This window comes from Corylus avellana, chromosome ca1 (assembly GCF_901000735.1).
Source record: "Corylus avellana chromosome ca1, CavTom2PMs-1.0".
Lineage (NCBI taxonomy): Eukaryota > Viridiplantae > Streptophyta > Magnoliopsida > Fagales > Betulaceae > Corylus > Corylus avellana.
In genome coordinates this window covers 49,166,196-49,179,730 of record NC_081541.1, presented here as the reverse complement: position 1 = coordinate 49,179,730, position 13,535 = coordinate 49,166,196, and the positions used below count along the sequence as shown (strand labels likewise).

General features: G+C 34.0%; 3 protein-coding genes across 4 annotated transcripts in view; all 3 read right to left on the bottom strand.

Moving 5' to 3' along the window:
- The window catches only part of LOC132174157 (pentatricopeptide repeat-containing protein At1g63080, mitochondrial-like), a 3,777-nt gene extending 2,874 nt beyond the window's left edge, over window positions 1-903 (bottom strand). The window contains exon 1 of the mRNA XM_059585852.1: window positions 429-903. Within this exon, the coding sequence (XP_059441835.1) occupies window positions 429-903 (475 nt within the window). The remainder of the gene's footprint in view (window positions 1-428) is intronic.
- A 179-nt stretch (window positions 904-1,082) lies between these two features.
- Window positions 1,083-5,076, bottom strand: LOC132167046 (UDP-glycosyltransferase 76H1-like). The gene is made up of 3 exons (XM_059577939.1): window positions 4,584-5,076; window positions 2,588-3,082; window positions 1,083-2,088 (listed from the first exon to the last, which is right to left on the bottom strand). Exons 1-3 carry the CDS (start codon window positions 5,068-5,070, stop codon window positions 1,700-1,702), a joined length of 1,371 nt encoding a protein of 456 aa, XP_059433922.1. The 5' UTR covers window positions 5,071-5,076; the 3' UTR covers window positions 1,083-1,699.
- Window positions 5,077-8,953: 3,877 nt separating this feature from the next.
- Window positions 8,954-12,824, bottom strand: LOC132163296 (UDP-glycosyltransferase 76B1-like). 2 transcript variants are annotated; one of them, XM_059573534.1, is made up of 3 exons: window positions 12,298-12,824; window positions 10,513-11,007; window positions 8,954-9,961 (listed from the first exon to the last, which is right to left on the bottom strand). In XM_059573534.1, exons 1-3 carry the CDS (start codon window positions 12,785-12,787, stop codon window positions 9,570-9,572), a joined length of 1,377 nt encoding a protein of 458 aa, XP_059429517.1. In that variant the 5' UTR covers window positions 12,788-12,824; the 3' UTR covers window positions 8,954-9,569. The 2 variants fall into 2 exon arrangements, with proteins under 2 accessions (XP_059429517.1, XP_059429524.1); XM_059573541.1 differs by having other exon boundaries at window positions 8,989-9,958; window positions 12,298-12,823.
- Between the last annotated feature and the right edge of the window lie 711 nt (window positions 12,825-13,535).

Below are 13,535 nucleotides of genomic sequence, written 5' to 3'. Positions count from 1 at the left end.
ACACATACCATCAATCAACAAGTTGTAAACAACAATATCAAGGTCTAACTCTCTGATTTTCATCTCTTAAAATAATGTCATTGCCTCTGAAAAGTGTAGATTCTTACACAAACCATCTAACAAAGTAGCATAAGTTAGGTGATTAGGATGTTGGTCACAACCTTGCATCTCGTGGAGTAGCACTAGTTCAGTCTTAAGTCTCCCAACTCGGCAAAACTCGCCTATAAGAGTGGTGTAAGTAACAACATTGGGAATCATGCCATTGATAGTCATTTCACGAAAGAGAATCATTGCCTCATCAATTCTTCTGTTTTTACAATACTCGTGGATCAATATGATATAGCTAACAATTTAAGTCAAACAACCATTTTGAACCATCGTATTAAATATTTTGACAATTTCATCCAATCTATTTTGCAACCAGTTACCGTCAATCAAAGAATTATAAGTGATTGTATCAGGCTCTATGCCCCTCTGAATCATCACATTAAAAACTTCATCTGCCTCTGTCAACTTCCCCTCCATGCCAAGCGTGTCCACCAATATGTTGAATGTATGCACATTTTGCATGATTTTTCTTTCCACCATCTCAGTCAATAGCTTAGTTGTCTCCTTCCACCGGGCGAAACTGCACAAGCCCAGAATTAAAGAATTGTAAGTGAAAACGTCTAGCCGAATTCCTCTATTTTTCATTTCAGATAAAAAGTTTAAAGCCTCATTTACCAGTCTGTCCTTGCATAAACTATCGATGATTGTATTATACATCACTACATTAAGTTCAAGATTTCCTTTTTCCATCTTTCTAAGTATCCTAATAGCCACTGTGATCTCACCTATTTTACACAAATCGTTCATTATCGTTCCGTAGGTAACGGCATTAGGTTTGTAGCCTATCTTCTCCATTATGTTAACCAACTTCATAGTTTCAATAAGTTTACCCTGAAGACAGAGCCCCTTGAATAGATTGTTTAGAATTATACAGTTTGGTTGAAAACTAAGTTTCAAAATTCTTGCTAAAATAGAGAAGCCGAAATCCGCCCGCTTCAAATGACAGAAGCAATTAATCGAAACGCCGAGAGTATAAACATCGGGAGAAATTCTTGATAGTTGCATTTCTTTAATCTAAGAAATCACAGTTGAGTGATGGTTCATTCTTGCAATTGCAGTCAGCAATTGATTAAAATCCACAATGGAAGGCAAATGGTGCATGTGAAGCATTCTATTAAACACTCTTAAGGCATCATCAAGATTCCCAAAGCTACGAGATTTGCATCGATCCCTCACAGATTTCAAGAACTGATTGGGGCTTTCCACAATATCTCTACCACTATTGGTAGTTCTAGCAGAAGTAGAGCGATAATAATAATAAAAATTTAGAGGATGGAAACAAACCCTAACATGACAATAATGGTTGAAGAAGAAAACAAGAGAGTTCTTAGACTTAGAAGTCGTACTCATTTCTTGAGGAAGAAAAGCAAAAGCCAATATGATGTACAAATGGCTTTGCTCAAGAGAAATAAGCAGAAGAAGCATATCTGATGTAGAAATGATATGAGAAGTCACTTAAAACACATTATCTCAACTGATATAAAATGTATATGATAAATAAGTTTGAATAATAACATTACTCTAACTTGAGAGGAAGCATCTCAATTCTCATGCATGTTTATCATTGAAATTTGGCCTCATCCTCATGTCATCAAGATGACAATATATGTTGCACCAATTCATTCAAGGCATTGTAGGATGAACCATCCTCACTCAAACAAAAGTTAGCTTTTTCCTTTAAACCCTTTGCTCTCTGCCTTATCTCTAGGCCTTCACTATCTATCATCAATCTTCTAATTCCTTTTTCTATCTTCCCTCTCTCCAAGACACCCTCCATCTCCAAGCCTGTCTTCCATACATCACACACATATCTCACATTCAAAGTTTGGTCACCAAAAATTGGCCGGCATAGCATCGGAACTCCTTCACAAACACTTTCTAGGGTTGAATTCCAGCCGCAGTGGCTCCAAAACCCTCCAACTGCACCATGTGCCAAGACTTCCTTTTGTGGTGCCCATTTGACAATGCAACCTCTTCTTTCTGTTAGAATATAAATTAAATGATTAAATTTATTCAGTCATATTAGTTTGAACTTTTGCGATAAATTGTGGTTTAGAATATATATAAGATTGCATTAAAAAGCTTAAAAAGTGTTTTTATTTAGTATATAAAAATTGTGCCACACAAAAAAATGGAATCATTCGTTAAAAAATTTAAAAAGCATTTCCTTGACTTTTTGCTCTAAAAAAAGCCCAAAACTATGTTTTGGGGAAAGCTTAAAATTGATTTTTTTTTTTTTTTAGATGAAATCTTTATTTCCGAATGTAATCTCAAACAAGCTCTTAATATGGTATCAAAGCTAGACTTCATGAGACTCCACAATTTACCCCATGTCAGCCAAATATTCAATGTGTTGGGTCATCTTTATTAAGAGGAGTTTGAGCTCACATGTCAAGAAAAATGTTAGAATATAAATTAAATGGTTAAATTCATTCATTCCTATTAGCGTAAGTTTTTTAGATAAATAGTGATTTAATACCTTCTACTCTTTTCCAGAAGCTCTCGGACAAAAGCTCCTCCACCCATTCCGAGCCACGCACCGAACCAGGTCGAACCACCCACAGAAACGGCTGCTCACTGCTGGCTAGGCCTGAGGCAATCTCCAAAAGCTCATTTTCATCCATGCTTGTCATGCTGCCAAAGCTCACATAAATAACAGATTCTAGGGCTTGTTTGTCAAGCCAAGAAATGCAATTAGTGTCTTCCTCTAGCAGTGAACTAGAGGAAGATGGAGCTAGTTTATGAAAAGGGCCTATGGGAAAAATTGGATTTCCGAAATATTTCGGCACTTTTGTTAGTGCTTTTTGTTCAAGGAAGTGGATTGTGTTCACTATTATTGCAGAAGCATTTTTTGTTGTTTCTTTCAAGATCGCTCTCAGCTCCAATAAGGTTGGATTTCCTGCCGCGGATTCTATTATGTCCTTAAGCTTAAGGGCCTCCAGCTCAGGCTCTTGGTCTAATTGAGAGAGAGAATCTGTAACATAGATGGAGATAATATTAATTACTCATAACATGATAAAAAGAAGAAGAATTTGGATTTGGCTGGTTCAGTAAGGGACGGTGCCAGTTTGAGTTTGGGGGATTAAGAGCTAAATTTTTTTTTGGATGAACTAATTGACAAAAAATATCTTAAATTATTATTTTTTTACCTTATTTTATTTTTATTTTTTATTTTTTATTTTTTGCCTTAAATTTTGTTTTCCTTGTAATTTTGGGGTGGGGGAGACTATGGCCACAATCAGTCCCCCCTAAATCCGTTCCTGGTTCCAGTAATGTTAATAATTATATTATTATACAATGTTGATATGATAGTCTTAACCAGCTATTGGATTAGTTATTGTTACAAAAAATTAAAAATTAAAAAAATTATGAATTAGTTGAAACTGCCACATCAATATTATGAGATAATCGTAGAATAAAAATGTTCTATCTAATATTTACTCAAATAGCTTAGAAAAAAAAAAATTACTCAAATACAAAAAATAAAAAATAAAAAATAAAATCCTTAAAACATGAAAAAATACATTTAAGTCACATCATAACACTTTTTAAAACAAAAGACAAAAATATTTTTCAAATCACATTAACAAATTAGATGCCAAAAGCATTAAATGTTGATATTTCCGTTTTCCTTGATTTTTCAAATTCTCTAACAACCCGCCATAGGAAGAAAAAAAAAATCATGGATATTATTAGTGATTTTTCAAGGAAATTCAACTAAAATTAAAATTGAAATCCTGTGCTCAAACGACATATTCTGGTGCGTGAATAGTGTCATTTAAATAGTAATGACACCTTCTGTAGAGTGATGTTGTTTGAACAGTAAAAAGACGCATTTTAATGACGTTTTTTTACAAATGACACAATATCAAATGTCATTGAAGCTCTCTTTTTTTGTAGTTGTCATGGCCATATGAGAAAGAAAGAAAAAAAAAATGATAGATTCATGAAACCATTTCTTATCAATTAAAGTGAAATTTGGGTTTTGAGCAATTTATGTTGGTTTGGCAAAACTTTTTAAATTGACGTGATGTATACATATATTTTGAGTATTTTGTGTTTTTATCTCCAACAATAAGAATTATTTTTGCTACTCAAAAACTCATTTATTTTATTTTACCTACTCATTTTTCAATACATATTACAGCAATTGACAAGCTATTCTCTTTAAATAATATTTTTTTTTATAAAGAGAAATAAGAGAAAAATAAAGAGAAAAGAGAAAGATGAGAGAAAATAATAAAAAAAATTCCTACAAGTTTCTATGGTAGCAAATTGTTGTAAATTTTCAATTAAAAAAAAATTATTTTAAAATTTTCATTTTAAAAGGTCTGTTTGATGATGAAAACAGCACATGTTTAAAGGCGGTGCTAGAGATGCTCAAATATGTTTTCTTATTCCTATATATATATATATATATATATATATATATATATATAAACTACCTTAAAAAGCTTTATCCAAATAATTAGTACCTTGACAGGGGATATAGCCGTGGCCATCAGGATGACGAGAGACGGCGTAGGCAAACAACGAGGCAGCCGCACTTGTACACATGCTAATCCCAGGAAGTTTCAGATGATTCGCCACGCGTTGAGCAAAGTGCATGAACCCATCATAAATAACACCGGCAACCCGATCGTGCGGATCCTCCGCTTCCAAAATCTGCTCCAAGCATCGCTGAAACGGAGCTTCACAGCTCCTGTTAATGGCGGATATGGTGGCGACAATATCCGCAGGCGAGGCGGAGACATTAGACAAGCCGCTTGGTATGGAGACGAAGCTAAAGTCCGGGTGGTTTGAATGGTTTGGAGAGTTGAATTCTGGGTGTAGAACGGTGATTGAAAAGTCTTTGGAGTAGAGGATGGTGGCGATCTGAAGCATGGGATTTATGTGGCCTTGGAAAGGATACACCACAAGCACCAACCTCCGGCCATGCCGTTTTGCTTCTTCCTTTTCCATCGTCACCAAAATAGTCACAATTAGTGCTTAATTTGATAAATACATATACATTTATATGTATATGAGATATTTGTGTAGAAAAGTAAACTAAGGAAGAATTTTCAGGATGTGGAAATGGTAAGGAAGAATTTTCAAGATGTCCTGCAGTTGATTTGGACAGTTCTATAAAAAAAAAAGCTATTAAAATTGTGGAAATGGTAAATTTTTTTTTTTTTTTTTTTGGAGGATGGGTTTCCTTGTGTCTTTCTAGTCTTATGCGCATATTATTTTATAAAAATCAAGTGAGAGAAATAAGAATAACTTTATTTTTTTTTGTTTTTGTATAAAATAATATCAAACTAGGACGAGCAAAACACAAGATGAACACCAAAAAAAAAAAATCTAGCATTTCCCTTAAAATTGGGAGATTTTGCTATCCTCCGAACTAATTATTAGCATTGGCCAAATTATCTCTTTGGCCAAGGGATAGTTTGGTGGCTCCAAACAAGCCAAAGTAATGGTTCGACTACTCTAAACTTGCGATCAGGGGTGCCGAATCTCTCCCGTGCCAAAAAAATTGATTGTGCTAATAGTTTTAGCTCTCAAAACAATTTTTTTATTTTATTTTTTTTATAATCACAATTTCCACTATTAATTCAAAATGAATGACCCAAATGAAATGTATTAGGTATAATACTAGATCCAATCCTAGTTTACCACTTGATCTTCTTTATGTATAATGTTATGTACACTTTTATTTTACTACGTTGATATGGTAATGTTAATTAATTTTTAATTTTTTTTTTTTGTAATAAGGGCTAATTTAAAGACCAATAGAAAACAACAGGTCAACAAAATGAGATAAAATTGTGATAATATTGCATTTCTCAAAAATAGGGATTGGACATTTTCCTTTGCGTATTTGGGTTGAACATTTTGCTTTACATACAACGTAAGCACTTACGCACGCCAAGTGAAGACAAATTTGAATAATGTTATGATTCTAACTGCTAAAAGAAGGGTCCACCTTGGCCAATAATAGAGCTATCATCCATGCAACTTGAGAGCAATTATATCCAAGCTCTATGGTGTATGTATTTGTGAAGTTTGTGTTTTATATTGAAAAAATATAAATAATAAGAGTGACTAATATACTTAAGTGAGCTTAAGTTTATTCACTTAAGTTTTTGGACTAGAAGTGATGTATATTAACTTACTATTGTTTGACTCAGCATTCCTAATAGAGAAACTAAATGGTACTTCTATCTAAAATAGATAAACAAAACACTAAAAAATCCTCTACATTGGATTATGCATCTCAAATACAAAATACATTTTTTTTTTTTGCATTTGTGAACAGGCACCGCTACATGTAGCGGACACTGTTCACATATCAATCTCATTAATATACTATTTCTCTCTCCACATCTCTCTTTTTCGAAAATTTTCTCCTACTATTTCTCTTTCACATCTCTCTTTTTCCAAAATTTTCTCCTACTATTTATCCCAAAATTTCTTCATACCATTTCTCTCTCTCCATCTCTTTTTTCCAATATATGGTATCTTTTAAAACTCATTAGTTAAACTTGGGTTTTGATCAACCATTTTTCATAAAAATATAGATAAATCAATATGAATCTCTAATTCTAGTAGGTTTTTTGTTTTCCGGCTGTAGTTAAAAACTACCGCATGTATGCTGTTAAAGGGCTAAAATGCTTTGAAAGTTTTAAGTTAAAAGTGAACGGCTCAATGTATTAATTGAAAGTTTTTTCAACTTAAAACTTTGTCATTTTTAAAGAGAGAGACTGAGGCGAAACTGATAACATGAGAGAGGAGACTATGGAACCTGGAGAGAGACCAAGATAGAGAAGAGCAGTACTAGCGAGAGAGAGAGAGAGAGAGAGAGAAAGAAAGAGAGAAAGAGAGGAAGAGAGAAAGAAGTCGTTGTCGTGAGCAAAAAATGCTTGGGGGTAAATTTTGCGTAGTTCAAATTTTTGTCAAGACTTAAGCATATATACGTTTTCCTCCCTCTTGGCTGCTGAGACATTGAGGGAAAAAGAATGATGTATGCTGGTGGTTTTTCAATAGTTCTCATGAAGAAAAAAAAAATACTTGTTATTAATTATAATTTTATTCTTGCTTCTTTGATTTTCTTAGCAATCAATAGGAACGATTAGTATAAGCTCAATTTGGTTGCCGATCTTCTCTGTCAAGTTCTTGGTCTCTCTAGTTATTTGTTTCGTCTCTTTTAAAAAGCGATAAAGTTTTGAGTTAAAAAAGCCTTTCAACACATTCACCTACTTAAAATTTTGGGGAAACTTCACGTCATTCTCCTGAACTACCACCATTTTTGACATACCCCCCTTGAATTTCAAAACCTCTCACTTTGCCCCCTTGAACTTTCAATTTCTATCACTTTTTCCCCATCTGTTAGTTTTTACGGTTAAACTCAAACGATTTGTATTTTTATGCGCATTATACCTTCACTCAGTCCACATGAAATTTTGAAAATACCCCCAAACTAAGCACCCACCCTCAGCCCAAAACGATATCATTTTAGGCATTAATTTTTTCCTAAAAAAAGGCAAAAATTAAAATTAAAAAAAAAAAAAAAAAAAAGAGAAGAAAATCGGAGCCACCCCCTTGGACAAAATGGGGTGGCCGGACCACGCCATTTTTTAAATAGCTCCCTCGCTTCATTTAGTAGTCCCTCTTTGCAAAGCCCTTTGATCATTATATTATACGTTGGAACACAAGGTTGCAAACCTTTGGTAGGAAGAGTATTAAAAAGTTCTCTTGCAGCCTCAATTTTTCCAACATTACACATACCATCAATCAACAAGTTGTAAACAACAATATCAAGGTCTAACTCTCTGATTTTCATCTCTTAAAATAATGTCATTGCCTCTGAAAAGTGTAGATTCTTACACAAACCATCTAACAAAGTAGCATAAGTTAGGTGATTAGGATGTTGGTCACAACCTTGCATCTCGTGGAGTAGCACTAGTTCAGTCTTAAGTCTCCCAACTCGGCAAAACTCGCCTATAAGAGTGGTGTAAGTAACAACATTGGGAATCATGCCATTGATAGTCATTTCACGAAAGAGAATCATTGCCTCATCAATTCTTCTGTTTTTACAATACTCGTGGATCAATATGATATAGCTAACAATTTAAGTCAAACAACCATTTTGAACCATCGTATTAAATATTTTGACAATTTCATCCAATCTATTTTGCAACCAGTTACCGTCAATCAAAGAATTATAAGTGATTGTATCAGGCTCTATGCCCCTCTGAATCATCACATTAAAAACTTCATCTGCCTCTGTCAACTTCCCCTCCATGCCAAGCGTGTCCACCAATATGTTGAATGTATGCACATTTTGCATGATTTTTCTTTCCACCATCTCAGTCAATAGCTTAGTTGTCTCCTTCCACCGGGCGAAACTGCACAAGCCCAGAATTAAAGAATTGTAAGTGAAAACGTCTAGCCGAATTCCTCTATTTTTCATTTCAGATAAAAAGTTTAAAGCCTCATTTACCAGTCTGTCCTTGCATAAACTATCGATGATTGTATTATACATCACTACATTAAGTTCAAGATTTCCTTTTTCCATCTTTCTAAGTATCCTAATAGCCACTGTGATCTCACCTATTTTACACAAATCGTTCATTATCGTTCCGTAGGTAACGGCATTAGGTTTGTAGCCTATCTTCTCCATTATGTTAACCAACTTCATAGTTTCAATAAGTTTACCCTGAAGACAGAGCCCCTTGAATAGATTGTTTAGAATTATACAGTTTGGTTGAAAACTAAGTTTCAAAATTCTTGCTAAAATAGAGAAGCCGAAATCCGCCCGCTTCAAATGACAGAAGCAATTAATCGAAACGCCGAGAGTATAAACATCGGGAGAAATTCTTGATAGTTGCATTTCTTTAATCTAAGAAATCACAGTTGAGTGATGGTTCATTCTTGCAATTGCAGTCAGCAATTGATTAAAATCCACAATGGAAGGCAAATGGTGCATGTGAAGCATTCTATTAAACACTCTTAAGGCATCATCAAGATTCCCAAAGCTACGAGATTTGCATCGATCCCTCACAGATTTCAAGAACTGATTGGGGCTTTCCACAATATCTCTACCACTATTGGTAGTTCTAGCAGAAGTAGAGCGATAATAATAATAAAAATTTAGAGGATGGAAACAAACCCTAACATGACAATAATGGTTGAAGAAGAAAACAAGAGAGTTCTTAGACTTAGAAGTCGTACTCATTTCTTGAGGAAGAAAAGCAAAAGCCAATATGATGTACAAATGGCTTTGCTCAAGAGAAATAAGCAGAAGAAGCATATCTGATGTAGAAATGATATGAGAAGTCACTTAAAACACATTATCTCAACTGATATAAAATGTATATGATAAATAAGTTTGAATAATAACATTACTCTAACTTGAGAGGAAGCATCTCAATTCTCATGCATGTTTATCATTGAAATTTGGCCTCATCCTCATGTCATCAAGATGACAATATATGTTGCACCAATTCATTCAAGGCATTGTAGGATGAACCATCCTCACTCAAACAAAAGTTAGCTTTTTCCTTTAAACCTTTTGCTCTTTGCCTTATCTCTAGGCCTTCACTATCTATCATCAGTCTCCTAATTCCTTTTTCTATCTTCCCTCTCTCCAAGACACCCTCCATCTCCAAGCCTATCTTCCATACATCACACACATATCTCACATTCAAAGGTTGGTCACCAAAAATTGGCCGGCATAGCATCGGAACTCCTTCCCAAACACTTTCTAGGGTTGAATTCCAGCCGCAATGGCTCCAAAACCCTCCAACTGCACCATGCGCCAAGACTTCCTTTTGTGGTGCCCATTTGACAATGCAACCTTTTCCTTCTGCTAAAATATAAATTAAATGATTAAATTTATTCAGCCATATTAGTTTAAGTTTTAGAAATAAGTGGTGGTTTAAAATATATATGAGATTGCATTAAAAACCTTAAAAAATGTTTTTATTTAGTATATAAAAAGTTGTGCCACATAAAAAAAATGGGTTCATTTGTTAAAAAATTTAAAAAGCATTTCTTCGACTTTTTGTTCTAAAAAAAGCCCATAACTATGTTTTGGGAAAAGCTTAAAATTGAATTCTTTTTTTTTTTTCCTTTCTAAAAAGCTCTTTCTAGCATTTTTTTTTTTTCTATAGATAAAATCTTTATTTTCCAATATAATCCCAAACAAGCTCTTAATATGGTATCAAAGCTAGACGTCATGAATTCAAACCCTGACTCCACAATTTACCCCATTTCAATCAAATATTCAGTGTGTTGGGTCTTCTTTATTAAGAGGAGTTTGAGCTCACATGTGAAAAAGAATGTTAGAATATAAATTAAATAATTAAATTCATTCATTCCTATTAGCGTAAGTTTTTGAGATAAATGGTGATTTAATACCTTCTACTCTTTTCCAGAAGCCCTCGGGCAAAAGCTCCTCTACCCATTCCGAGCCACGCACCGAACCAGGTCGTACCACCCACAAAAAAGGCTGTTCACTGCTAGCTAGGCCCAAGGCAATCTCCAGAAGCTCATTTTCATCCATGCTTGTCATGCTGCCAAAGCTCACATAAATAACAGATTCTAGGGCTTGTTTGTCAAGCCAAGAAATGCAATTAGTGTCTTCCTCTAGCAGTGAACTAGAGGAAGATGGAGCTAGTTTATGAAAAGGGCCTACGGGAAAAATTGGAATTCCGAATTTTTGCTGCACTTTTGTTAGTATTTTTTGTTCAAGGAAGTGGATTGTGTTCACTATTATTGCAGAAGCATTTTTTGTTGTTTCTGTCATGATGGCTCTCAACTCCAAAAAGGTTGGATTTCTTGCCGCGGATTCTATTATGTCCTTAAGCTTAAGGGCCTCCAGCTCAGGCTCTTGGTCTAATTGAGAGAGAGAATCTGTAACATAGATGGAGATAATATTAATTACTTATAACATAATAAAAGAAGAAGAATTTGGATTTGGCTAGTTCCAGTAATGTTAATAATTATATTTTTATCTCATAATTATCATAAAAAAAAATAAAAATAAAAAAATCCTAAAAACATGGAAAAATATATTTAACTTACATCATAACACTTTCTTAACACTTTTCAAAACAAAAGGCAAAAATACTTTCCAAAACACATTAACAAACCGCAAAGCATTAAATGTTGATATTTCCTTTTTCCTTGATTTTTCATATTCTGTAACAACCCGCCATAGGAAGAAAAAAAATCATGGATATTATTAATTACTGATTTTTGAAGGAAATTCAGTTGAAATTGAAATTGTAATCATGTGCTCAAGCGACATATTCTGATGCGTGAATAGTGTCGTTTAAACAGTAATAACACCTTCTATGAAGTGATGTTGTTTGAATAGTAAAAAGACGCATTTTAATGACTTTTTTTCCCAAACAACACAATTTCAAATGTCATTGAAGCTCTTTTTTTTTTTTTTTTTTTTTTTTTTTTTTTCTTTTTTGTAGTTGTCATGGCCATATGAGCAAGAACAAAAAAATGATAGATTCATGAAACCATTTCTCATGTAAAATATCAATGAAGGTGAAATTTGGGTTTTTAGCAGTTTATGTTTGTTTGGCAAAAAATTTTAAATGCTATTTTTTTTTTTTTAATTTTTATGACGTGATATAAATATAAAAATAATTTTGAGTATTTTGTGTTTTTATCTCCAACAATAAGAATTATTTTAGCAACTCAAAAACTCATTTATTTTATTTTACCTACTCATTTTTCAATACATATTCCAGCAATTAACCAGCTATTCTCTTTAAATAATATATATATATATTATTTTTTTTTTTTTTGAAATTTAAATAATATATTTTTAATAAAGAGAAATAAGAGAAAAGTAAAGAGGAAAGAGAAAGACGAGAGAAAATAATAAACAAAAAGCCAACAAGTTTCTACAGTAGCAAATTGTTGAAAAAATTTCATTTTAAAAAGTCTGCTTGACGATGAAAATAACACATGTTTAAAGGCGGTGTTATCTTCAAGAGGTAGCTCAATCGGCTGAGACCACGCCTCATAAAGCGGAGGTCACTCGTTCGAATCCCCCTCCCCCTCTTATGCAAACATGTCAAAAAAAAAAAAAAGCGGTGCTAGAGATGCTCAAATATGTTTTCTTATTCCTAAAAATGAAAAAAAAATAAAAACTACCTTAAAAAGCTTTATCCAAATAAGTACCTAGAAAGGGGATATAGCCGTGGCCGTCAGGATGACGAGAGACGGCGAAGGCAAACAACGTGGCAGCCGCAATTGTACGCATGCTAATCCCAGTAAGTTTTAGATGATTCGCCACGCGCTGAGCAAAGTGCATGAACCCATCATAAATAACAGCGGCAACCCGATCGTGCGGATCCTCCGCTTCCAAAATCTGCTCCAAGCATCGCTGAAATGGAGCTTCACAGCTCCTGTTAATGGCGGATATGGTGGCGCCAATATCCCCAGGCGAGGCGGAGACATTAGACAAGCCGCCTGGTATGGAGACGAAGCTGAAGTTCGGGTGGTTTGAATGGTTCGGAGAGTTGAATTCTGGGTGTAGAACGGTAATTGAAAAGCCTTTGGAGTAGAGGATGGTGGCGAGCTGAAGCATGGGATTTATGTGGCCTTGGAAAGGACACACCACAAGCACCAACCTCCGACCATGCCTTTTTGCTTCTTCCTTTTCCATCATCACCAAAATAGACAACAATTAGTGCTTAATTTGATATATACATATACATATGCATTCTGCTGACCAACCACTCACTATCCGTGAGTCTAAGCATGTTGATGTTTTCAAAAATAAATAAATAAAAATGTAAGACTCACAGATGGCGAGTGGATGGCAATCATTTCTCTATACATTTGTATGTATATGAGATATTTGTGTAGAAAAGTAAACCAAGGAAGAATTTTCAAGATAATTGTGTTGATTTGGACAGTTCTTTAAAAAAAATGCCATTAAAATTGTGGAAATTGTTTTTCTTGGTATTCTCTTTGTGTCTTTCTGGTCTTATATGAATATTATTTTATAAAAATCAAGTGAGAGAAATAAGAACAATATCTAGCATTTCCCTTAAAATTTGGTGGTTTTGCTATCCTCCAAACTAATTATTAGGAGTGGCCGAATTATCTCTTTAGCCAAGGAATAGTTCGGTCACTCCAAACAGGCCAAAGTAGTGGTTCGACTACTCTAAACTTGCGATTAAGGGTGACCAAACCGCTCCCATGGCCAAAAAAAATTGATTTTGCCGATGGTTTAGCTATCACACCAACCTTTTTATTTTTATTTTTTGTTATCACAATTTCAGCTATTAATTCAAAATGAATGATTTAAATGAAATGTATTAGGTATGGCATTGGATCCCAATCTTAGTTTACCATTCTTCTTCAATATTAATATTAATATTAATATTAATATTAATATATTGCATTTTGCT

What these genes read in the sequence shown, in the direction of transcription:
- LOC132163296 (XM_059573534.1), bottom strand. Translation starts at nt 12,787, where the DNA reads ATGATGGAAAAGGAAGAAGCAAAAAGGCATGGTCGGAGGTTGGTGCTT. An exon ending in CGGCTATATCCCCTTTCTAG is followed by an intron (nt 11,008 to 12,297) that starts GTACTTATTTGG and finishes TCTATGTTACAG; the next exon opens with ATTCTCTCTCTCAATTAGAC. An exon ending in CTTCTGGAAAAGAGTAGAAG is followed by an intron (nt 9,962 to 10,512) that starts GTATTAAATCAC and finishes TTTATATTTTAG; the next exon opens with CAGAAGGAAAAGGTTGCATT.
- LOC132167046 (XM_059577939.1), bottom strand. Translation starts at nt 5,070, where the DNA reads ATGGAAAAGGAAGAAGCAAAACGGCATGGCCGGAGGTTGGTGCTTGTG. An exon ending in CGGCTATATCCCCTGTCAAG is followed by an intron (nt 3,083 to 4,583) that starts GTACTAATTATT and finishes TCTATGTTACAG; the next exon opens with ATTCTCTCTCTCAATTAGAC. An exon ending in CTTCTGGAAAAGAGTAGAAG is followed by an intron (nt 2,089 to 2,587) that starts GTATTAAATCAC and finishes ATATTCTAACAG; the next exon opens with AAAGAAGAGGTTGCATTGTC.